General features: G+C 33.1%; 1 protein-coding gene across 1 annotated transcript in view; it reads right to left on the reverse strand.

The window, feature by feature from the left end:
* Positions 1-27,568, reverse strand: part of ROBO1 (roundabout guidance receptor 1) — a 480,852-nt gene that overhangs the window by 67,666 nt on the left and 385,618 nt on the right. The window contains exons 7-12 of the mRNA XM_087418208.1: positions 14,105-14,229; positions 11,674-11,845; positions 4,059-4,264; positions 2,464-2,545; positions 2,121-2,289; positions 1,868-2,034 (exon numbers count right to left, since the gene is read on the reverse strand). Of these exons, the coding sequence (XP_087274334.1) occupies positions 1,868-2,034; positions 2,121-2,289; positions 2,464-2,545; positions 4,059-4,264; positions 11,674-11,845; positions 14,105-14,229 (921 nt within the window). The remainder of the gene's footprint in view (positions 1-1,867; positions 2,035-2,120; positions 2,290-2,463; positions 2,546-4,058; positions 4,265-11,673; positions 11,846-14,104; positions 14,230-27,568) is intronic.

Here is a 27,568-nt window from a genome sequence, read left to right on the forward strand (position 1 = left end):
GTGAGTTGATTAAAATTTTAAAAGACTTTAATTTTCAGATAAAATTTTTACCTCCTCACTTACAAATGAGGATATATATTACAAAATCATTCATATATTACAGAACAGCAGTCAATCAAAAACTTTCATTTAAAGTCTACGAGGTAGAGACCACTGTACTGGGGACAAAAGTTTGAATTCACTTTACAGCTGTCACAGTTTCTGCATTCTGTACAAATGCGCATCTAATATTGAAAACCTCAAACCGCCTTAAGGCGGGCTCCGAGACTATTAGAGCTCCTGGTGAGGTGACTCATAACAGCAAATATAGGCATTTGGGTGTGTTGAATTCACACGGCAAGAGACAGTTGTGGGCATGTTCCACAACTCGGTTTGCTTTCTCTGTGAATTCTGAAACAAAAGGTCTTTCCAAAAAGATTGTTTATACATTTGCTGGAGACAAAACATTCAACATGGCTCACAGATGCTCTCCAAAACCAGGAATAAAGACTTTAAGTCTTTCAATCATTTTGTGCCCAACCTGATTCTATCACTGTAACTTAAAGTTCCAAATTTTCCTTTGGAAAAATACAACTCGGGATAGAGACATTATGATTCCTCCGTATGTTGAGAAAAGAATTTTATATTTCTAATGACTACCATCTAGAATTCTCTTTCATTATTAATATAAGGACAAGCGTATTTTAATTGCAATGACAATATGTTCAAAAAAAAAAGGTAAAGGTTGATTCAAATTCACCTTTTTTTTAATATATAAATGTTACTCCTATTAAAGCATTAAAATAATAAGCGGAGCAAGAGGGTGGACAGGAGATAATAATCTGTGTGTTGAAAGCTAAAGATAATTTTTATTCACAAAAGACAATAAAAAGCAATGTATCTAGAATGTGGTCCAAGTGAATAAATTTCCAATTCCGAATGTTTTTAGAAACAGTTTCAACATGTTAATTTTTCTTTTTATCTGTTTCTTTAACCCAGCTTTGACCAAAATATACATAACTTCCATTTAAAAGTTTAATATTTCATGGCTCACACATTCAACAAAAAGATAGACTAACAACATACAGACCTAAAGTATTTTTTTCCATGCTTTGTAGGAGGTTGACTGGACAGAGGGATAAGAACAAGTTCAAGTTTATCTTCCAAACGTCCCTTACATTTGCGTGATTTCCAGAGAGTATTATTTGATTAGGGTTGTAATTTTCAAAACTCATCTAGAAGTGCATGAGTACTAACCTCAAGATAAAATTTACTCAATTTCAAATACAATTATTATGTGACTAAGATTTATCCACATGTAACCATATTTAAAAATAAAGAAATTGAATATAATACAAAAATATTCACATAATATTTTTGTCTCATTGGATTTATGATTTTATAAAATAAGAAACATTGCTCTTTGTTATTAATCTTACCTTGGAGAGCTTAGTTTAGAAAATAATAAAGTTTGCAGACATTGTGTTTGTGTATTAAAAATTGATTGAGCAGCCGGCCCCATGGCCGTGTGGTTCCAGTTCTGCATGGCCCGCTTTGGCAGCCTGGGTTCGAAGGTTCAGATCCCAGACGTGGACCTACATCACTCATCAGCCACGCTGTGGAGGCATCCCACATACAAAATAAAGGAAGACTGGCACAGATGTTAGCTCAGGGCTAATCTTCCTCAAGCCAAAAAAGAGTAAGATTGCTGATGGATGTTAGCTCAGAGTGAATCTTCCTCACCAAAAAAAAGATAATAATAATAATTAAGCAACTCGGACAACAGATCTATGTCACATATGCAACTCTAGCATGTAGTAAAAATGATTTATCTATAAAATTATAACATCTAAGGATAAGTAAGTGTCACGAGTAAATCAATATTTACCTTGTGTTTTCACTGGATCTGATATCTGACTTGGATCGCTAATTCCATATGCATTAGCTGCCCTCACAAGGAAAAGGTAAATTGCATTAGGTTTGAGTCCTTTAACAGCAAATGTTTCTGTTTTCACATTCTCTGCTACGGTCTGCCAGCTGCTCCCAGACGCATGGCTAAGGAGAGATACGCAAGTTAGAACATGCATATTTAATGGTAAATCAAAATAAAGAACAACTAGGAAACATCATCTTCATTTTACCTGAAGGCTTCTATAATATAAGATGTTGGAGTTGCACCTGAGTTCAAATTTGGTTGCCATGACAATGTTACTGTATTTCTGCTGACGTCTGTAACTTCAGGTTTTGAGGGGGCACTAGGGATTAAATTAGGGTCGGTGGGTCTTGGAGGCTGGACTGGAACTCCAAATTCTAACAAAGGGGAAAAAGATGAAAGATGTTTACACATGTACAGATAAGCACACAAACGTAGATAACGTATCCACACACCTCCTTAGGCATAGGACATCTACCTCGTCTATTTACCAGTAAGTAAACAATTGCTCTTGAAGTTTTATTTTAAGGTAAAAATGCTATCTAATTTACCTTGGACTTCAATGTAAGCACTCCATGTCGCTTCACCACTGGGGGTTGATGCAATGCAAGTGTACCGACCAGTGTCACCCAGCTGAGAAGACAGACGGAAAATAAATATTTGGAACAATCAAGAGCTCACTGGGCTAGAAAAACAATTATAGTTTTGTATATGGCCCATGAATATGGATAAATGCATTAAAATTCGCTAACCAGAAACTTCCTCTTAATTGAATATATTTTTATTGAATGTGAAAGTATTGCATGAAAACAGAAAAAAGATTTTATATTGTTATGCTAATTGCATAATAAAATATAACATTTAATTGCATTAGCATATCACTTTTTCAGTGTCAGGGACAATAAACAATTCAAAAGGTTAATCTTTATTGCTAAATTATATCTTTATATTTAATAAGTCACATAATAAGGCTGATAAAGTTTAGCCAGTAACTATTCTTGCTATTTCACATTTTATCAGAATTGTAATTATATAGATATCTGAGATAAACAGATATTTATAGAAAAAGGATAGACACAAAATAATTTCTTTTTATTCACTCTTTCTTCCCACTTTTTTTTAATCTGTAACTTAAGGCAGCTTAATAAGTATGAAGCCAAACCCTAGCTGGAATGAATGTTCTCTCTCCCTTCTAAAGATTGAATGCCAGAAACAGACACAGGTCACATGTCCAACTTTAGAAGCAGCAGCAGCATAACGAGCCCATATACCTCTGCTTAAGGTAACAACTCTATCTTCAAGGAATGTTTGAGAAAGAAAGAATGTTGTCATCTGGCTCTGGCAATTGCAATGAAAAAGTCACAATAGTTGTCACAAAGACGTACAACATATTGTGGTATATAAAATGAACTGTTATGCTGATCCAAAACTCCGAAGAAGCCACCCACAATAAGCAATAAAGCAATTGAAATTTATGTTTATTGCTGTCAAGGCTATTCTTTCATAGGCCTCATGAGCCTGTCTGATCTTGACCTAAAAAGAAAAAGAAAAATCAAAACAAAACAACACAGTCCTGAAAGAACAGGTATGGGATGAGAGGCCCTGGGAAGGTAAATCCCAAATTGTTCCCACAGACCTGGGTGATTTCCATCATTTAACATTCTGATTTGAAATGTATGCTGAGTGTGTACACTGTCTTATGGTTTTTGATTGCATGTATAGTATGTGTAATTGCAAAATGCTGAACCAAATATTCACATTAGAGGAACTGTTTCAGTATATTGCACATAAAATGGTACTGAACATATCTTTGAAAAATGCTTTATATAATGATTACATCAAATGACTATTTGGAAGGTACTTTTTCTCCAACAAAACCCCATCTGCTTTCTTCAATAGGTCTCAGAATTTTTTTTTTCTCTTCCATATGAAAGCTTAAATTAGTTGCCATGGGCTAAATTATGAGTCAAATCATCTTAAATATACACAGTGGAATATCTAAAAGAATAAAGCTTCAAATTAAAAATATATTAATACTGTTATTTAGCATTTCATTGATTCTAAAATTTGAGACTTCAACACTAGTTGCTGGAGGCAAAAATAAAGTGGAACAAAATGGGAAACCCAGGGTGTTATTCCAAGTTACCTTAGCGTATCGGATCTGCAGTACTCCGGTCTCCAGCTGCTTGATCCGAGAATCTTGGGTTGAAACAAGAACTCCATCCTTTCTCCACAGGATCGTGGGCACTGGACTGCCTGTGGCCACACAGCTGAGCACTAAAGTACCATCCACCGCTACAGTCTGATTCACGGGACCTTGTCGAATGACTGGGGGAGGCCGGTCTGCAATCACTGCCAAGAGAAACAACAGGAAATAGATTTCTGCGACTGGAAGCAATTTTCTAATCATCCGAGCAACAGCAGTTGCTCTAGGCTTTGAAACAAACTAATTAAAGAAGTAATTAAAGTAGGAGACATGCATCATTCAGAATGCATTTATATGATGCACTGATTCAGAATATTCAAATGAGATACAATGTACTCCTTTCCAATGGCCACTGACTGAGCTCGCTGCATTGTCAAGTGATCCATTTAACCTTAGGGTTCAGGGACTAACCAAGGACTGTGGATGGTGAAGTAGCTGTCTGGTAGTGACAGGTGGAATGCTCCCTTTTTAGACTTTAAAATACGTAAAAACAAAACACAACCACCGAAAAACCATTTACCCCAAGGAAACGTATGAGACAAATTTTCATAAATGAACCAAAGCCAACTTGATATTCGATAACTGCTTTATGTCCAACAGAAAAAATGATGGTACTATACCAGCATGTTTGACAATTTTGGAGTCAAAAAGTTGCTTTGGACTTTTATAATTTACAAATCAATATAACTGAGCTCTTTTTATCTTGGAATTCTTTCAATTAAAAGAATATGTAAGTAAAAATTTCCCAGCCCTAATGAATTCAGAGAAGTCGGAAAACTTCCCAAATACATGGTTGGTAGGCTAATTCAAAAATACAACTCAAGGGGCTGGCCCGGTGACACAAGTGGTTAAGTGAGCGCACTCCCCTGTGGCGTCCCGGGGTTCACCAGTTTGGATCCCGGGCGCGCACTGACGCACCGCTTGTTAAGCCATGTTGTGGCGGCGTTCCATATAAAGTAGAGGGAGATGGGCACGGATGTTAGCCCAGGGTCAGTCTTCCTCAGCAAAAAAGAGGAGGATTGGCATCGGATGTTAGCTCAGGGCTGGTCTTCCCCACGAAAAAAAAAAAAAATACAACTCAAGCTGATGTCCTAACTTGGTAAATATCATACTTCCATATTGTAATTATAGGAACGGGAAAACACTTTTGCTAATTCTGTTGCTTAATAGTTTAATGTGCTATGGAAGGTAACAATGGGAGGAATTTTTATAATATATAAATTAAATTCTCATTATTACATGAAAAATCTAAAATTTAAACACTTTATCTGAGATAATAAACCATTATTTTAGGGAAAAATCTAAAACAACTGTGGTAGAACTAGAATAAATACTGCATTAGAGAGATGTTCTCATCCTCTGACCTAGGCAATTTAGGCGAAACTCCATAGATGATTTTTTAAATGAATAAAAATTAAAAATAAAGTTTCAGAAATTTTTTTCATTATTAAGCTTTAAAATTCTGGATACTAGTTAAAATTTTTTTTTAAAGTTACAAATATACAAAAGACCATTTTAAGAAGTTGCCCAATGAAAGGAAACCAGTTGCCAGAGTAACTAGACTTTGGATGTAACAATTTGCAAAGCTGGATGTGTCATGTTCAAAGTTTTATGCACCAAAGATTTTCACAAGCTGGAGTCACACTTCAATTTGTTCCTCATTTATCATGCAATAAATATTAGTGGTGTGCATTCAATCTAAGAAAAACAAGAAAGCAAGAGAGTGAAATCAGCAACTGTGCATTTTCACCCTACCCTTCCAATTCTCTTCCATCCTTGGTTACCAGTGTGAAATTTGCTAATGCCAGGGGGGCGTATTAGAAGGCTGGAGTTTGAAACTTGGCAGAAGTGTTTCAGATACTCTGTGGATGAAAAATGTAAGCCAATAATCCCTTTGCTTAGAATTGGTTAATCTTTTCTACATTATCTGTTGAGATTGGCTAAAATCAAATTAGAGGCCTCTCCTGATAAGTATGAAAAAAGAATAAAAGTGTGTTATTGCATCGGGGTTTTTATAAGACTCTACCACCTGTGTTCCCTTGATTATAAGAATGAATGAATATTTATTTCCAGACATTAATTAAATTAGTAACAGAGCGCTTGTCTATAACTGATTATAATTAAGTCCAGTAACGGAGTGGTTTACATTTGGTAGTCTTATTATTTTTAGAAACAATCCAATATCTGGGGATTTATTCGATTTTCTGTATCTTTACAGTTTTATGATATTTGCATCCTATTTAGCATTATCCACACCTCCTCATCCCATCTCAACGCAGTTTAATGATGTTGTTTCTCTGTCATTTATTTTTTCCTGGTTTACACTGGGTAGTTTACAAAAATTAAGCAAACAAACAGGAGTAGGGTTGATTATCAGCCCCAACATCTGTCATGTGTCTTTGGGCAAGTTTATTAAATTCTCTAGGCCTCAGTTTTTTTTCTGTAAAATGAGGATAAGAATTTGTTCTAGCCAGCTCAAGGGATTGCTATGAAGATTTAAAAGGGATAATAGATATGAAAGTGCTTTTCATAGATAATAGATATCTGTGCTACCCAATATAGATGCCAATAGATTCCAGAGGCTACCGAGCACCTGAGAGTGGCTAGTGTGATTGAGGAACTGGACATGGTAATTTTATTTATTTTTAAGTAATTTAAATGCTACTTTAAATAGCCTCATGTGGCAAGTGGCTATCACACTGGACAGTGCAGATGTGTTTTAAAAATCAGTTCTGCTACTTATCGTCTGTATGATGTGGGCATACCTCTTCACCATTCTCTGCCTGTGTTTCCTCATCAGTAAAATGAGATGTTGTCAGACTTGAAATTGCTGATTTGTGAAAACTTCTTGGCATAGTGCCTGGCACAAAGGAAGCACTGAATAACTGTAACTTATTATTAGTATCAGTGTAGTGGTAATAGTCGTGGTAGCAGCGCTGATATAAGTTGTGTAAGAGGTTGTGTAACCCCATTACAGCAGGGTTTATAAAAGTTTACCTATCTTTTCCCCATGTTCAATGAAACATTTAAAGACCCTAAAAAATGGGCTTATATCATCAGAGGTAATATTTTGTCACCTCAAAAATAATGATCATGAAGACTATATTAATACATCCAAATATATTTATAAAATAATTTTAAGTGAAAAAGAATACGAAACAACATACCCACACTGACTGGTTTAAATATGAAAAATTCACATTTATACACCAACAAACATCAGAGTTACATATTACAATTGCCATCAGTTTGCAAACATCATATCATGCAAACCAATGAGTTAGGCTGTAAAATATTATTATCCCATCTTAGGAATCAAGGAACTGGAACTTTGAAAGTTCAAGTGACTTGTCCAAATCAAATAGTTAGCAACTGGCAAATCTCTTTTCTGAATAAAAGTTAACACTCTTTCCACTGTCTATCAGTAACTTTTGAGAGATGAATAGAAGTGATTTTAAATTTTATGTATAATTTAATAATCATTAACTATTTTTCTCTTACATTCTAGCAATAAGGAGAAGAAACATTTTCAATTAAAGAGGTGATATGAATTTCTATGTTCCTGAGTCAAATGCTATTTAGGGTAGCCCACAGCTACAGAGAAGAACATTTCAAAGACAGACACTATTCCACCATATTTTGCGCCTCATGCTTTATTCTGCCTTTGCCTTCGCTCTGTTTGCAAACAATAAAGAAGGTCAAGAAGCTAAAGTCAAACGGTATCCAGAAAGTACTCTGCCTACTAGCTATCCTCGTGAATTGACTTGGTAATATACAAATACTGATACTGCTAGCACTGACAATAATTATAGTTTCCCTATGAAGAACAAGTCCATATTGTACACTGTTTGTACAACACCAATGAACCCCAAAATAAACAAACTAAACAAACAAAACAAATATACAATATGTTCATTGTACAATATCAAAGAATTCCAAAGTAAACAAACAAAACTAAAAATACAGCCACAGCAAACACAAAATCACCTTAAGTTTCCCCAGAGATTGTAAGATAAAACAGGACATTTAGTGTTAGGAGTGAATTAGGGATGAATCCCAAATTCACAAATTTAGGGTTTTGGTTTTTGTTTTAGTTTAGCAAAAGTTGGTATGCTTGATCTCTTCTCACAAATACAGCAACTTATGATAATGCCATGTCAGACGGTACATAGATGCTTTCAATTATTAATTATGAGAATAACAAGAGACACTTGAAAATATCTTACCATAATTTTCTTTGGCCTTTTTCATGTACATCTGTATATACAAGTTGCTTGTATGTACACAGGTTGCTTTATAAAGTTGCAATTATACATGTATGTGCAATTCTATGTTCTACTTTTTCTACATATTGATTATATTGATCATAATCAAATTCATGACATGGTCTTCACAACCATCATTTAATGAGCGGTAATGTATGTAAGAAATTGTAAAAACATTTAAGTTCATTCTAACTTATTGGAGCCAGTACACATATAATATGCATCACCGACAGGGGTAAGAGTTCAGACTTTTGAATGAGACAATCCTAACTTTGAATTCTGACTTAACCAAGAGCCAGCTGCTCATTCCTTCCTTCTTTGTTTTATCCACTAATTCAAAAGTATGTACTGAGCATCTACCACATGTCAGACTTTGGATAATGAGCACATTTAACTTGATTGGCCAGACATGACCCTGCTCTTATGGAACGTAGGGTCTAATAAAGAATATAGGAAAATAAAGAAAGAAGATAGGAAAGTATAGGATGCAATATGTGTATACAGGCATACCTCAGAGATATTGTGGGCTCGGTTCCAGATCACCGCAAGTAAAGTGAATATTGTAATAAAGTGAGTCACACAAATTTTTTGGTTTCACAGTGCATAAAAAAGTTATGTTTACACTATACTGTAGTCTATAACGTGTGCAATAGCATTATGTCTAAAAAAATGTACATACCTTAATTTAAAAAATACTTTATTGCTAAAAAATGCTAACCATCATCTGAGTCTTCAGCGAGTAGTAATCTTGTTGCTAGTGGAGGGTCTTGTGAAAAATGCAATATCTGCGAATTCCAATAAAGCAAAGCACAATAAAATGAGGTATGCCTGTACTTGGCAGGGGTAGGGGCATACTACCCATATTTGAGGAATTAGAGAATGCTTCTTGAAGGAAGTGAAATTTCAAGTCAGTAGAAATAGCATGTGCAGAAGTCTTAAAAGAAAAGCATAGCAAACACAATAAAATTAGGGCATGTGAGCAACAAAGTATTCAGAGCTGAGCCTGCAGAGGTCAGATCACAAATTACAAAGTATATTAAGGAATATAAACTTTATCCTGAGAGTATTAGAAAACAAAATAAGAAAATTAACATATTAAAAAATTCCTCAAGAATTTTTTTGAATTTCAAAAGGGTATGTATAAAATCCCATCCAACACTATACTTACTGATGAAATACTAAATGCTTTTCTCCTGCAGTTTGAATCAAGAAAAATATGTCCACTATCACCAATTATACTCTTAATATTGAAGATCACAGACAATGCAGGAAAAGTAAAAGAAATAAAAGGTATAAATATTGGAAAGAAGTAAAACTGGTTTTATTTGCAGTTGACAAATTTTGTTTACAGACATTTCAAAATTATCTGTCTACAGACTCTGAGAAATAATGAGTGGATTTAGCAAAGCAGCTGGATATAGGGTTAATATACAAAGGTCAATTGTACATCTCGCCTCAAATAATAATGAAATTTAAATATATATATGCAGTCACATCAAAAATCATAAAATATTGTAGATATAAATCTGTCAAAATATGTGCAAGACCTCTACCCTGAAAACTATAAAACATTGTTGAGAGAATCAAAAATCTAAATAAATTGAGAGAGATATATGGACTATAAACCATTTCCCTAAATTGGAAGACTCAGATTGTTAAGACGTTACTTTTTTTTAAATATCTCAATAATTTAAGTGAAATCAAAATTCAAAACTGATTTTTTTGTTTGTTTAGGATGTGTGCGGGTGTATGTGTGGAAATTGACAAGTTGATTTTAAAATTTACAAGAAGAGGACCTCTAACAGCCAACGGAAAACAAGAAAAACAAAGTTGGAGACTTGCACTTCCAGTTTGTGAGATTTACTATAAAGCTAAAAAAATTAAGACCATATATACTAGCATAAATAGATCAGTGGAATAGAATAGAGAGGATAGAAGTAGGCCCACACATTTATGTTCCTTCAAATTATGATTAAGACACCACTGCAATTCAGCAGGGAGAGGAATGTCTTTTCAACAAATTAATGCTGGAACAATTAGTATCCATATGGGGGAAAAAAAGGAATTCTGACCTTTATTTTACACCATACACAAAAATTAATTTAAGATGGATTAAAAACTTAAATCTCAATAGTATAGACAATAAAGTTTCTAGAAGTAGACATATGAGAACCTCTTCATGGCCTGAAGGTAGGATAGGAAACTAAAAGTGCCAACCATAAAAGAAAAAATAATATATTGGTCCTTATTAAAATTAGTTATTTAAGCCTTAAAATCATCATTAAGAGAATGACTAAGGAGAAATATTTATAATATATCTATATCTAACAAAGACTTGTTTCTGGAATATATGAGAAAATAAAAAAAGAAGAGATGAACACATGCATCCACCAAAAGGCAAACCAACAGAATTGAGTGACACGCCCACCAACACTTGTACAGGAATATTTAGCTTTATTAATAAAAGCCCTAAATTGAAAGCAATCCATCAATAGAAGAGTATATAAATAGTGAGTCAATGACAGACCACATAAATGACGGTGGTCCCATAACACTAGTACCACAGAGCCTAGATGTGTAGTAGGCTATACCATCTAGGTTTGTGTAAGTATACTCTATGATGTTCACACAATGACAAAATAACCTAACGACACATTTCTCAGAATGTATCCCCATCATTAAGTGACACATGACTGTATATTTAATGTATTTATAGGTATATACACACATGTGTATATATATTTTTATATATTTATATGTATACTTTTTTTTTCAAATTATTACTATTCTCCAACTTATGGTTTGGAGATTTTCTCTATCTATTATGTCTTCATAATACATTTGCCATTAATTGATAATGTTTAGGGGAGTAGATAAACAGAACAAAATCACACTATTAAGAAAAATTTGTTCATTATCATGAATTGTGAGTCGGGTTTATCAACAATTCATCTTATCTCCTTAATCCAGAGGAAAGAAAAAAGATATTTTAAAATAACTTTTTATTTTCCAAAATATGGAAACACTCCTATGTAGAGCTATCCAGTATAAACTTTTCCTTGTATAATTGCTATGCTTTTATGAATCTGATTTGATGCTAGAAATGTATAGTACAGCAAAGGTAAAATAAGAAAAATTTTAGACTTAATCATTGCGTCAATATCCTCTTCAGCTTTACACCAAAATTGCTGTAAGAAAGGACACAAAGTTGGAAATAAATACATTTACTGGCACTCTCTTTAGACCCTAAGCCAAACTTGGACATTTTGAAATAAAGTGCTCTACTTTACCATCAGTAACTTCCAAATATGCTTTTGTGATGATACTTCCGGCAACATTTAAAGTCTGGCAGATATAGTAACCAACATCAGATCTCTGGACATTAGTAATAGTGAGGTCACCAGTCTGGGAGACCGAAAAACGGCTGGATGACTGTGGTGGCTGATATGAGAACAGCAGATTCTAGAACCCAGAATTTGGGAGGAAAGAATAACAATAGGTTAATTGCTAGGTTCTAATATTTTGGTAGATAAAGATACATAAATGTATACAGACACATACACACACACATATACACACAAATAAGCTATATATTCTTTCATCACATACCCACATATATTGATGTGCACAAGCATAAACACATAAAACACAAGGTTTAAAGATCTAGCCTTAAATAGGGTCATTTGAAATTTTAAATAAATTCTAAATATTAATATGTCCTTTTATAATTATCAGTTTCAAACGACACTAGATATTAAAGGATATTAGGTATCATTAGAGTTAAAAGTTTTACATATTTAACCAAAAAAAATCAAAAGCTTTGCTTCACATATACATGACTATTAGGATTATAAACACTCAGACTTTTAATACATAAACAGAACTAAAATGTAAGCACATTCTGACAAATTAAGTTCAAATATATCATTCTGGCACCATAACAAGTATCTCTATTAGCCGTCCATTATAAAAGTTCAATAATCTCTATCAAATTGTTAATAGTTTCCTGACTCTCCTGATAAATGGTGAGCATATCTGTTATGGATTACTTTGAAATTCAAATATTGAACTTAAGAATTCATAATGGAATTTCATTTCTGCAGAAAGTTATCTTAAATGCAAAGTTAAGACAAGATGTGATGCTATTTTGTGGTATGAATTTCTCACTATGGATCAAAATATGCTTGTTAGAGGGAGTGGATATTTCATGCAAAATAACACATCATGTCATTGTTTGTCATGAAATAAAGAATATCAACATTTCTTCTAACCAAATAAAGTTGCTCCTTTTTAAAAGTTTAGTTGCCTTTTAACATACATCATTTTATAAAGGCTTAACTACTATTTCATGCTCACATGTCCAATGACAAAATTTTAGTAAAAAGTGAGTTGTATCACTAAACCAAACCAAATCAAAATTATTTTGAAATTTGATAGAGCTTAAATGACTTAATGAATAGTTTATTTAAATAACTAAATGAATCATTTAAATATTACTCTACGAAGAAGAACTTCTAGTAGATTTACCATTATTGTCACACAGATTTTCTTATATAATACACTTCCAATTCTTCTGCTGTATTAGAATATTTTGCTTTTTCTTGTCTTTAATTTGCATTCAGCAAATTTAGTCCTTTGAGGCTGTGTTAGAATGTGTTAGAATCAATCAAGGTACTAGAACTCAAATGATGGCCTACGTACCATAATCAAGTTAACATTTGCCTACCCAAGTGAAAACAAAAGTGAACTGGATGGCATTGCCTACAGAAGATTAGTGAGTGCGGTCAGGAAACTACCTGCGTGTTATTTATATGAGCACAGTAGAAGCAAGACCATGAAACAACAGACCCAAGATTGATTTAAGCCAAAAAATAAAAGAGGTTAGGAACAACTTCATTAAAAATGAAAGAGAATTATTTTTTACAAGTATCAGAAACAAGTGAAGGGAAATGTTTCCCTTTACAGAAGTCCAGTCATTAAGAGGTGAGGAAAAAAGACTTACATTTTAAAAACAATTTTAAAGTTTCCTATTATTTTTAAAGTGAAATTGTTTCAAAATTTCCTTTTTATTAAAACAAAGCCCAATAGTGAACCTAGAGTTTGTAAGAACACAGATCTCTATATTCTCGTTTCAATGTATATTGAAAATTCTGCTTTATAAAATGTTTAGAGAATAGGGTTTGATAGCAAATGGTGATCATGTGATAGTTTTCCAAGAATTAGAATATATTGAACTATATTTAACATAACATCTATGTTAAAGAGAATTTCACATAGTTTGATGAGTCTTTGATTGATATATATGTATGTATATTTACATGTATACATACATATTTATATACATAAATTAAAACATAAAGAAGTGAAGAAGACACTTCAGATTTCTGGTGCTTTCAGGGAAATTACACTGGATAATTATCATCTGTTTTAAATACGTATAAATCTCTTTTAACATATAATTAGAGTTACCTGAATAATAGGCATGATAACTAATTGAATTATGTTGAGAAAAGAGTAGTTTGTTTTTAATGTAGCTGAATTGGAAATAAAGGTAAAATTTTAAAATGCTTTGAAAATTAAAACAATGAAGGAAATTTTGTGGGCACTCAGAGATTGCTCAGCTCTCTTAAAGTCACCCCTATACGACTAAGTAATATGTTGGTTTTTCTCATGTATCTGGCACCCATCTTGTCTGATTGACATATTAGAACAAGGTTGTACCTGACTCCCCTCTCTCCTCCAAAAAATAGCTGGTTGCGGATTTCCCGTTGCTTCACACTGAAAAGTTACAGTTCGTCCCAAGGCAACAACCTGGTCACGGGGTTTCACAACAAAATGCGGAGGTTCTAAAGGAGATGAAACAAATTACATTGAATCAAAAGCATGTAGTTATTGACCTAATTGAGACAATCTGATGATATCTGAAGTGCTGCCTTTATTTTATACAACTCGTTATATATTACTATAGTCCATAATGTATCAATTCTCATCCTTCATTCAATTGAAGTTAAATTGTTAAGTGCATATTTATAGAAAGGAATATAGTTGTTTTGTGAAGAGGTTTCTTTATTACCTGACCTTCTAAGATTAACCTCCATATTAAAAAGAATTCTTGATCAACAATTTGCCCCTTTCCATTCAAAGTATACCCGAAATTTGTATGAATAAATATTACCTTTTCTCATTTAGAGCTGCTTAAAGATGAATGGACTTTAATCATACACACAAGGACCTCCTGATGTAGGTAGGTCCTAAAAGTACTTTAATTTAACTCAAAAGCTCCTAAAATGCTACCATGCACATTATAACTATTTAAAATCTTCAGTACAATTATTTGAATAGAAACAAATTTAAAGCAATAGTGGAGTAGGAAGCCTCCTTCATTTACATAGGCAAGGGCATGTTCAAACAGAATATATATGGAAATGAGGGCAAATTTGAAACATCTGCTCATCCTGACATTATAAATACTGCCAGCTTTGTCCAAACTGTTTGATTTATACAGACTTAAATGGCCACTTCATCCTGCAGTAAATAGAGTGTCAGAAAATTGTGTCAGTTACACTGAGAGCAATGGCAGCTGAACACATTAGGTGTGCTGATGGAGTCACTCCTGGAAAAAAAAAATGCTTGTTTTTGGGCTGTGCTTTGTGCTTGGAAAAATGTGCAGTGCATGTAAGTCTTTTTACCCACTGTTTACACTTTTCAAATTCATTTCTTATCAGCTGTCTGGAACACCTAATTATTCTCCTCTCTTGTCTCAGTTCAAATTGAAGCGAACATTTCAAGCCAGACATTTAACAGTTTATACAGGATAGAGTTCTTCTAATCCACTTTGTAAGACTGTTCCATTATTTCTAACCTTTTCTTTAAAAGTACTTTTAGTTACTTATGTCAGTCACTTAGGATAACTCCTTAAAGTGAATATGAATCAAAAATTATATTCAGATTATGTCTGCAAATGCTACCACTCTGCTCGCAAGAATATTTCTTTGTTAATAAGGGCGAGGATTTGAAAGGGTACTTTTCTCTTGCTAAAAATTTTCTGGTCAATTGCGTCTAAGACATATATACAAATATTTATAATACATATTATATATAAATTTATAAATCTGTATATATATATATATATATATATATGCACACACACAAATTAAAATATAAACCCCCTTTTAAAAAAAGGATATCTAAAACAACTTGCCAAAGATTGCATGGTGGCAAAACTGAAGAAAGCAATTAGATCTCCTAACTTCTAGATTAGTGTGCTCTCTTCTATACTCCCTTTTTATTTTTAATTGAGGCTTAGTAGAAATTATACCATTTGACTAGAAAATTATAGGAGACCTGAAAACCCAGGTCAAATGCCTTCAAATGTCCTGTAACTCGTAGCAAGAAAATACGAAGTTAGGAGATATAGTTTAGGTTCAATTTGGTAACACTGAAGTTCTAGCTTATAATTTTTTTTAAACTCTGATTGTAATTGAGTGGTTTACTCATGAATTTAGCAAACACTATCATTATCCAGGTATAATAACAGGCATGTGCCTCATTGCTTAGGGATTTTCCTCCATACCCATCCATACAGGAGCATATGATGCCTTAGTTAAGGGATGGAATAATTGATGTAGAAATCAGACCAATAAATTGAAAGGATTGACTGGATAATAAACTAAATCCAGAAGAGAGTTTGGTTTGTTTCAATGAAAGAAACCAAATGATTAATTAAATGAATGGGAGAATATGATTTTCCAATATGCAGGGAATTTGCCTAGGAAAATATAAATGTTCAAACCACTTAGACAAGTAAAACCTTCGGGTGGTCTTTTTCCTAAATCTCAGAAGCATGTCTAATAACATGTGCCAGAATCCATGTTTCTTTTATAAAATGCCAGCTGTCCTCAAACCTCAAAGATTTATTTAGGAACATGGGATCCAAATGCTTATGCTAACTACATTTATCCTGCAGCAATCCTTCCACACAGGATATTTGCCTGCAAATGAATTTACTATATATTGTAGGCATATTCTCAAGCCAACATCAACAGTGACATCAGCCACAAGATATGTCTTAGAATATAACTTTAAAAAAATCCTTTTCAACATGTATGTTAAATATTAGATGTAGCTATATCTCTATAAAAAAATTTAAATGGATTAAATATGCCTCTATTTATCAATCGATCATCATCCCCATCTATTTAGATTAAGAAGGCCATTCATCATATGAATCAACTAGACGATTATGATAAAATGTTGGAGTATTTTTCAAAGGCTACAACATTTAAACTTGCTATAATTAAAAATACATAATCATGTTATTAATGTCACATATGTTCAGTGTTGAAAATTTAGAAAATTAGACAAGCAAAGAAAAAAAGAAAAGCTATCCATAATTTGACCATGCAAATTGGACTATACTGTTTTAAAATATTCTCTTACACATTATTTATTTACTTATGTTCTTGGTGAGGAAGATCGGCCCTGAGCTAACATCTGCCAATCCTCCTCTTTTTGCTAAAGAAGACTGGCCCTGAGCTAACACCCATGCCCATCTTCCTCCACTTTATATGGGACGCCGCCACAGAGTGGCTTGCCAAGCGGTGCGTTGGTGCGCGCCCGGGATCCGAACCGGCGACCCCAGGGCCGCCGCAGCGGAGCACGTGCACTTAACTGCTTGTGCCACTGGGCCGGCCCCCTCTCTTACACATTATTTTAATGACCATTTAATAATCCATATACTTATTACCTTAAAGTATTTGACCAACTCATTATGTAAAAATTTAGATTGTTTTAAATTTTCACTATTAAAAATAGTGGTGAGATTAACGTCCTTCTCACAATTATAATCAAGATTATTTTAACTGACACTTTTACTAACAGGGCACTTTCCTCCCAAGCCTCACACACACTGAGCACTAACATCTTGCCAAACAGAATAGAATCTCCTCTCAATTAGTATTTTTATATTAGTAAGGTTAAACATTTATTTTCACATTACCTTGTCATTGATTTTCTATTTGCTGTGGATATTGTGTTCCTATGTTTATCTTTCTAATTTTTAAGAACTATTGAGAGGCTAAAATTTTATCCATTTCTCACATACGTTATAGATATATTTTTCTATTTTAACAGTCTTTCTAATCTTCTTGGGTATTTTTGTTATTGTATCAATAAAATTATATAAGCTAGACTATAGAATAACATAATAAATTATATTATATAAATATTCACCTCCATTTTCATCCTATACTTTTATCTTTTATTTTTTATGTTTAAATTTTAATCCATCTATATTTTTGTATGTATAGTAGCACACAGAAAGCAATTATTTTTTCAAATAGCCAGTTATTGCGTCACCATTATTAAATAATCCATCCTATCTGTATTAGTATAAAATGACACATTTATAATATTTGTGTAACTTTTTAACTTAAACAATAGTTACAAAGATTCTTTTAGGGTCAAAATTATTCCCTGGCATACTACTTAGCATATTCATGCAAAATTCTCCAAAAATGGTACTCTAGCATCCTTGAAGAGTAAATGGACCCTTCCAATGTACTGATCATGAAATTACTTAGAAACCTAATGATTATTTATACGAGGACCAACATTTATCAAAGCAAACTTTAAAAACTCCTGGACATATCAGGTGGTTTTTTCTTACATAAAATGAAATGAATCTGACACATAGAAATGAAAATGAGTGCAAACAGGCCTAAGTGCAAGGTTATTCACCAACAGAACTTTCAATGACTTTATTGAATAATAGTTACAAAAACTCAGACAATCATGAATTCATAAACATGTTTTGAACCAAAAAATCTCAAATTGTTCTCTGGACACCTATTTGTGTTTATCTTATGAGATACAAATTGAAATAGTATTTAACAAAGATACAGTCCTACCAGTTAATCACTTATTTAAGGAAAAAAATACAAAAGAAAGGGCAGATCACACATCATGTAATAAGACATAAAGTTAGCAACCCCATTACCTTTCCTCTTTGTCACAGTTACCCATACTTCCTGCAGACTTTATTCTGTGCAGTCTGTCTTTGTGGCCAATGACAAGTGAAACATGGAGGCTGATTGGCTGAAGGACATGGAAGGGTATGGATGGAAAGGGGAAGAGAAGTTCCAGTCACAGTGACACGGTGATTAGAAGATGGCCAACAAAATGTCAACTTACCAGACCCAACTAAAACGAAAAAAGAAAACATGGAATAAATAAAAATAAAGAAACAGAAAATGAAACAAAATGTAGTAAGACTTGATTTAACAATGATCTTTCTTTAAAAATAAAAAACACATTAATATTGGGATATATGGCTCATACTGTCCATGAATGAATATTTGTTAGCATTTTAACCATAATCGTGAATAATTTAAGAAAAATAGAAATGAATCTTAAAGTCTCTACTATGATTAAATGGCAGAGCCAAAATGGACGATAGCTATAAAATCGTAAAACACTTTTCAATGACTTTACATTTTGCTACCAGATGACAGAGTTAGATAACTATATATGTAAGGGGTTTAAAAAAAAACATGATAAATCTTAACTGCTAATGCTACACAGAATAGAAATTGAGCATCTTAATCAAAGATAAAGCAGTGCTAAATCCTATAATTCCACCATCAGATTAATTTATAAAAGGCTCATGCTGCCAATGATATTCTATTAAACCTGTGCTTCTCATACTTGAGTAAGCATATGAATCACCCTAAGATCTGGTTAAAATACAGATTATGATTCTATAGGTCAGGAGTGCGGCAAGAGATTTTGCATTTCTAACAAGCACCCAGGTACTATGACCATTGGTTGAGCATCAAGGTTATTAAAAGGTATTACATTTAAATTCTTGCATTTTTAATTGAGAAACACAGAAAAAGAAGTGAACAAATCATGAAAAGAGAGAAAACTTTATAACCCTATCTCATAAAGTCATAGTCACATTACCTGTTTTCAAAGCTGAAACACTGGGTATTTTAATATGGAAAGTTCAAATAATACATATTTGAAACACTGGAAAATAATTGTGCTGTTTTGCTCTTTTAGAAACAAAAGTAATTATTGTCAAATGCAGAACCTTTTCATAATAGCCCAGTAGACACTCACAATCTATTTTACTCAATTCCCATGTTTTTCAGCAAGTCAAAATTAATTAGACTTGATACACATTCCTGTGGCTTTAACAAATGGACTATGCCAGCACTGCTGCTGTGAAATGTTACGGTTTTTTAAAAAGAGACAAAAGTTCTCCTGCCTATTGTTACCACATATGCAAAATTTAAATGCAATTCAGAAACATTTTAAGTCACATGTTCCCTTCAAAGTGAGTGAAATAATTTGTCTTTATTTTTTAGTCTAAAGAACAAATTTTAAGCATAATTTTTCATTCACTCAGGCAAAAGTTAAAAAAAATCTTTCTCATTTACTTAGGCTTATTGTTTATCATAGCCTCAGCAGCTATGCTATCCAGGTTTGACAACACCAACAGAGTGGATCAGACTTGGTTACATTTCTTGAAACCTTACAGATGATACCTTTTCAGTGACAGGAAGAAATATTTAGAAACTACAAGAGAAAGAACCTGACATACTGTAGCAATAGAATGAGAAAACAGAAAGTTGACCCAGCCCTGATGGCCCAGTGGTTGAAGTTTGGCTTGCTCTGCTTCGGCGGCCCAGGTTCAGTTCCCAGGCACAGAACCATACCACTCATCTCTCAGTTGCCATGCTGTGGCAGTGGCTCACATAGAAGAACTAGAAGGACTTCTAACTAGGATACACAACTATGTACTGGGGCTTTGGAGAGGAAAAAAAAGTTGTAGAATTATCTTTTGGGGTAATCTGTGGAAATAAATTTGATCTCATGAGATCAATGCAGGTAAAAGCAAGCCAAATTTAAAGTCAGGAGATTAGAGGAATGATTCCTAAATCTCTTCTAGTCATATACTTTCAATAATTTAAAATTTCTTAAACATTTAAAAAATATCCCACATGTTAGAAACAAGAATATTACTGGGAAGCAGCTCATTTAAAACTTAAAGTGCTTTTTCCTTGCTTCTAGGTTTTACCAGCAATTAAGCCATAGGAGTTGAATCTCTTGTTAATTAAAATCCAAGGTGTTTAAAAACTTCAAGCTAATGCATTTGCATATCATATCAATGACAAATGATAATTGGAAAATATTTCATTGTGTATAAATTACCTAAAAGTTACCTAACAACAACGTCTAACACAGAAGCTTCTCAAACATCTGAGGTTTTTGAGAGGACCCTATCTTGAATGATCATTTAAGCTTTTACAACCATGATTATCAGGAAATGATTCCTCTTATCTAAATGAAAACCTGCCAGTCACTATTTAACCTTTCTTTCATTCATTCCAGTTTCAGTAAACAAATAAATGCCATTAATATCCTCCACATAAAATCCTTTTACTCATTTGAAGGAAATTATCATCTCAAACTTTCTCTTCTAAACAGTAAATGACAGAAATTTCAAGTTTTTCTCAGATTTCCCCTTCTCCATATTTCTCTCAGGGTCAGGTCAAAGGATTTTCTTTTCATACAGAGAGCAGGGACATTCTGTAGAACAGGCAGTGTCCATTATTGTCCAGTTAGGTATGTCCAGAAAGAATCAGAGAAGAGCAGAGTAATTTGGATCCAGCTCATTCATTATCCTCTCAAGTTTGTGGTTTATGGGCGGCTTCACTCCTACCCTTCTCATAACTCTTCTCAACTTCTTTTCTTTCTTTAAAGGCTGGGAGCACCTCTAGCCCAACTCCCTTTTCTCACTAAGAAAGAGGAAAGAGGAAAAGCCTGTCTGTCTCTATCTCTAATAAAACAATAAAACTATAAAATGTTAGTGCTGGAAGTGACCTTAGAACTTATCAGTCTAACCCTCTCCTTTTTGCCTGAGAAAATGGAGAACCTAAATTGTTAAATAACACTCTCAAGGTCACAGATGACTAACCAAAGACTGCCTTCCAGGCCTCTTGACTGAATCCAAGTCTCTGCAAAAATTTTCCTACTAGTTAATCCATTTGGGGAAAACGATATGCAATAGGACACAAAATGTATGTGATCTTACATTTAAACTGTCAGAAACTATTTAATCTAAAATCATTACTACCAAAATCATTACCTCATACCTACACATAAAAACACTTTTTAAAGAACTCCTCATGATATTAAAAATCTTTTGAGAATATCTAGCTACAGTTTTAAAAAGACATGGAAAACTAACAGGTGAGAAGAAAGCAGACTTAAAGCCTCCTGAAAAGTTCACCTTTTTGGAACAAAAAAAAAAGCAATCATTTTTAAGGGTGAACCAATTTTAATCATTTCATCACTGAAATCATTATAAATTGAGTAAGATAATACTCTTTTGAAACACGATAACAAATAATATTTTCACAATAATACATTTTAAGGTAAATATGTCAAATAGGAAGGTAAAGCAACTTATAAAAATAAATATATATTTTTAAGAGATTAAAACTTGCTATTTTATTTTTTTAACATAGCAACATTATGGAGATTACAATCCATCTCTGGTAACAGCTCTAAATTTTTTTATATTGGAGGGAGTTTGAAAAGGGGTGAGGAATTAGAGAACTTGTCACAAGGCTGAGTTTGTATAGAAAGCACACTGTTTTCACCCAGATTGTATTTTGTTGGGAGGGGAAGGGGAGTTATGCAAATCTAATATATATATATATATATATATATATATATATATATATATATATACACACACACACACACATACATTTATATAATATAAAATTTATAATTATAAGACTCTCTGGTTCCCTTTTGAGTCTAAAAGAGAAAAAGGATAGCTTTCTTTAAAATATTTGGAGATATACAAATATTATATACTTGACTCATAGTTTTTTAAAAAACAACTGTTTATAAAGTTTGGAAGAATTTAGCTTTTCTGTCTGTCTGTCAGTCTCTCTGTCTCTCTCTCTCACACATACACACACACACACACATACACTTAGAATGAGAGAATTCCTTTCTGTTTTGAATGTGACATCAAAAGGCTCCAGGTTATTTAATTACTTTGAAATCTTCTGTATTCTAGAATGTACATTGTTCAGACAATAATCTTCAGTTATAAATAAGATAAGAAGCTAAAAGAGAAAAGAAGCAAAAATGAAATGGAAGGAAGGAAGGAAGAGAGGGAGGGAAGGGAGAGAAAGAAAGAAAAGACTCATTTCTTCTATCTGCTTGTCATATTCAGGAGACATGAGTCAGAAAGATGATAAATATTTGAAAAAAATTACACAGAAGCTGGAGGAAGAGACTTTTTTGGTCTGAGAAAATGTTAGCTGGACAGATACTCAGGAAGTCTTCAGATTAGGTCTAATAAATACAGGGACCAGCCAATCTTGATAACTACTTAGGCCAGAAGAAAAGAAGATAATGGGCCTAAATAATAGCACGAATGACTTAGAGAAAGTATAGAAAAGAAGCAGTTAACAGTAAAGGTCACTGAACCATGAATTGGTTGCCAAGTGTGATGTCTCTTGAGGTCTTTAAAAATGGGATTTATTTCCATTTGGCCACAACAGTTTAGCTATAACCCTGGCTGGTAAAGGAATAGACTAGTTCACTCAAAGTGCTTTCTACGCTATGATTTTAAGAGTATGGAAATTCAGAGGCAAAGCAGGACAGCTGATATATCCCTCTGTCCCCAATATTTTTCCTTCAGATCATGTATATACAAATGTATACTCTACTAGGAAGTGTTCTTAAAAATATTTTTTTCAGTTAATAATACTTTAAGTTGATGAAGTACTTTATACACATAGCTCATATCACAAATCCAGGAGATACCAGAAAATTCCAAGAAAGTAAAATATTTATATAATTAGCACAACATTATGATTAAGATTTTGGTATTCTCACATTGAGATCTCAATTTCTAAAGCATAAAGGCAAACATACTTGAGTTTATCCTTACGAGGTAAATAAAGTATTGAGATTCTTCACTGTTAGCAATGGGACATTCAATTATTTTAAAATGTAATGACAGAAGACTGCCACAGTATTTGGGTCTAAAACAATGTAAATATTTCTAAATTCCTAGAATGACTCTATAGAAGATTTCATCATTAAGCAAACTTATTTATGGTAGGATCAATTCTATTAGTAAATATCAGAGAACAGCTTTCTTGAATGGACTGCAAATAAAATCACCTTGACTATGGAATTCTGCTAATTCATAGATATTAATTTTCATTATTAGTAGCTAAATTCTAATAAATCCTTAAATTGATATGATGATATTTTTTTTAATTCTTATATATAGTGCTTTTTGAACAGCAGGGCTCAATTAACAAATCTGACAGACTGGAATTGTAAATACCGCATTCCAGAAGAATATGAATGGAGTAAAGTAATGAGTTCCAAGATTTTCAGAGGAAGAAATATACTTTTATTAAAACAGAGGAAAACTCAAATTTTCAAGTAGTGAAGCTATCTATGTTCGAACTCACAAAGCCCAGTCACTGTTATGCAAGAGAAATTATATGCATAGATACTCATGAATGATAGTATCTCTAACAATTAAAAACCCTTAGGATATTTTAATATTAGGTATAATTTCTTTTGGGGGAAATGATTGAGTTCAACATAAAAGCCTGTCATTGTCTTTCAACTTTTCAGACATAAAAATAGAGTGATTAAAAGAGGCATTTTTGAAATGTATTTAACGGATACATAAAATACTATGAACTTTTCCCCTCCACTCAAATATCTCACATTATTCTGTAGATCAGTGGTTTTGAAGACAATTCTGGTTGTGATAACTGAAGAGGGGTTGCTACTGGCATCTAGTGGACAGAGGCCAGGGATGCTGATAAACATGCACATCCTACAATGTACAAGACAGCTCCCCACAACAAAGAATTATCCAGCCCCAAATGTCAGTAGCACCAGGACTGAGAAATTCTGCTGTAGAATATCTATTCAATTCATAGTTTAACAGAATAAGTAACAAATAATTATTTTCCCCCAAATATACACGAAGTACCTTGCACAATGCCTGACATTTCATAGGTCCTCAGAAAGAATTAATACTCTCTTTTTCTTCCTTTTCTAAAAATGTCCCCACTTTGCTGAAAAGCAGTTACTAAATAGTTCAACTTCCTTATTTGCCTACTAAAGAATCCAAAATGGAAATGCAGCTACCCAGCAATCTATGACAATGGGCATGCCCCCTGACATAGGATCTCAGGATCATAATTTTGATGGTAATATTCCCTAAATCAGTTTAGAAAGCCAGAAACCTAGATCTTTCCTCTCCTTCCTCCTTGAAATATACAATCCATTACATTCCACAGCTTTTTCTTTTGTAACTATTTCTTCCTTCCATCCACCTCTTTGTCTCTTTTGCCATCACGCTGACCTGAGTTATCCACTAGCGCTCACCTGAACTACTGTCTTGCTTGTTTCCAATCCAATCTCACCACGTAGCCAGAGTGATTAAAAACAAAACTAAACTAATCTGATTATAGTACTTCTTTGCTTAAAATCCTTCAATATGGGCCCACTGCTCTTAAACTAGAGAGAAAATTCCTTAACATGGCCTTGCTATGTAACTTCAGTGTCTTCCCATATTATCTCTCCTCTGTCTCCCTAACTTGGCCCCAGAGTTCTCCTTTTGGTCCTTGAGTACACCACGCTTCATCTCACTTCTGGTTCTGTTTATGCTGTGTCCTGGGATCCTCCCCCTTCATCTGTTTAATTCCTACTCACTCTCCAGCTTTCAGCTCAAAAAAATACGTCTTCAAGGAGCTACCTCGAAATTTGATGCTAAATCATATCAGAATACTGTATATTCTTTTTTCCCAGAGAACTGATAGCTTAAAATTATACATTTGTGTGATTACTACATAAATGTTTGTCTCCAACATTAGCCTATAAGCTCCATCAGGGCAAGTATTCAACTATTTTGTTGGCCATCATCTCTCTAGAACTTACCAAATTGAGGACATTATTCACATTGTAAATATTTGTTGAAAAGTAAACAAATGATAATAATGTTCCCATCACCCAGTTGAAAGCATTTTTTCCCTCCTTGGCATATCCATATCTTTATGAATCCACTCTTTACATTCTGCTGATCCTGTAGAGATTGTGTTTATGTCCCTTCTTCACTAGGCTATATTAAGCTCCGTGAAGGCAGGATCCACGTCTTATTTATCTGTGCATCCTTCACAGTGTCCAGCATGCTGTTTTGTACATAGAAAGTGCTCAAGAATTTGTTTATTTGAAAATTTGGAATTCCTATCTTCAAATAGCATATTTCTTGGAAGGTCTAGAGTTAACGTACATGATGGTATAAGATAAAATTACTCAACTGACAGTTAAACAACTTTGGATCAAGATTCTTTCCAAAATTAATCAGGTCTGTGATCTATATAAATCACATAACCTTTCTACGTCTTAGCTTAATAAAGACCCATCAGTGTTAGCTAACTATGTGTTAGATCACACACTGGAAACTTCCCAATAACTCTGCAGGGAAGAGTTCAATATGCCCATTTTGCAAAGAGAGGAAAGTGAAGATAAAGTAACTTTCTTAAGGTCACACATCAGGCAAGAAATGGAGGACTGGAATTCAGTCTGTCCAGCTCAAAAATACTTGCTCTTTTTACTATGTTGTATGACTTGTTTTTGTTTATTTGTTTTGTTTTTAAAAAAAGGGTTAAACTTTAATGTAATTTTGGTTCTGAAATGTTTTGCTTCCATCACCTAAACAAAATAATTTTCAATAAGAAATTATTTAAATGCACATTTCATGTATTAATATATTAAATTAACATGGATACATAATTATTCTGCTCATTTATGGGCAGGTTTCACACAGATAAAAAGATTTTGGGGGGGGAATGACTCATGCTATGTTTTATTTTCTCATAGAAAAACAATACAGAAACAGCCAATTTCACCTCTGAAAAGTGATGTGATGCAATCTTTTAGGACACCACCATAAATGTCACATGTATGCAGTCAAGTATCAAATGCATAGTTTGGTATATAATATACAGACGTCTCTGACCTCAGTTTTCTCGTCTGTAAAACAGAGCCAAAGTAAATGATTTGTAAGCCCCATCCATTTCTAACATTCAAAATCTTAACAGTCCAGCAAAGAAATGATATAATTTAACATTTATTCCCAATAAGCCTAAATCAAGCCCAAATTACTTATCATCAATTATATTTAGCAATTTAGTACACTTTGGGGGAATAAAAAGTCTAAGAGAAACACAAGAGCACACCTCATCTCTTTCCTAAGGACCTAAAAAGAACACTGTTCGAAATGACTATTCCATCATCCACAAAGTTAACTTTTTAAAAGCACCTTTGTAAAATGGCCATATCTATCAGGTTTAATTGTGCAATGCTTTAAATTCTCTCCTAATAACATCGACCACACAAAATAAATGTCCTAAAGCTAAAGCTGGCTTTAACAGCCATTTATGGATTTTCCTACCCTCATAAATCTGTTATAAAGCAATTACTCAGCTATATTTTGTCTTATATTTATTTTAGTATTTTCTACAGGTGTGTTTATACTGGCACATTATTTATCAAGCCCTGAGAATAAGAGTTTAAAAGCAAATTAAAGTGTTTATGGTATTTTAATCAGTTTTGCAAACTTTAGGTATGATATTATAAAGCAGTAACTTCCAATTTGTACAGAATCTTTTTCTAAAAAACTAAAATAAAAAAAAGTCTATTCTATGTTTAAATTTTTAAATTACTGAACTAAGACTCAAAGGATACCATCTGCTGCATAATTGTAAAGTGTAACTATTCTAATGATGACCCTGATGTGTGGAATATGCTGAAATGATTTGTGAATCTGTAAGAATTAATACTGTTCAATGTAACTATTAATGCTGTGTATACCTATCAAAATATTTAAAATGATAGCAAACAAATAATAAAAAATCAATACCTTTGGACACATAAAAAGTCAAATTTTCAATTATCTTGCATACTTAGTTTACCTACAGTTCATCATCAGAAAAAGGTGTCCTTAATGTGAAATAGTCTATGATCATTCTCTTTATGATTATTCTCTTTTAAACAATGAATTATCTTAATCACTTTATGTCCTAACAATTCTGGATAAAATAGAATATATCAATGGGA

The sequence above is a fragment of the Ceratotherium simum genome, chromosome 27 (genome assembly GCF_057802395.1).
Source record: "Ceratotherium simum simum isolate JZ-2026a chromosome 27, ASM5780239v1, whole genome shotgun sequence".
In the NCBI taxonomy this organism is placed as follows: domain Eukaryota; kingdom Metazoa; phylum Chordata; class Mammalia; order Perissodactyla; family Rhinocerotidae; genus Ceratotherium; species Ceratotherium simum.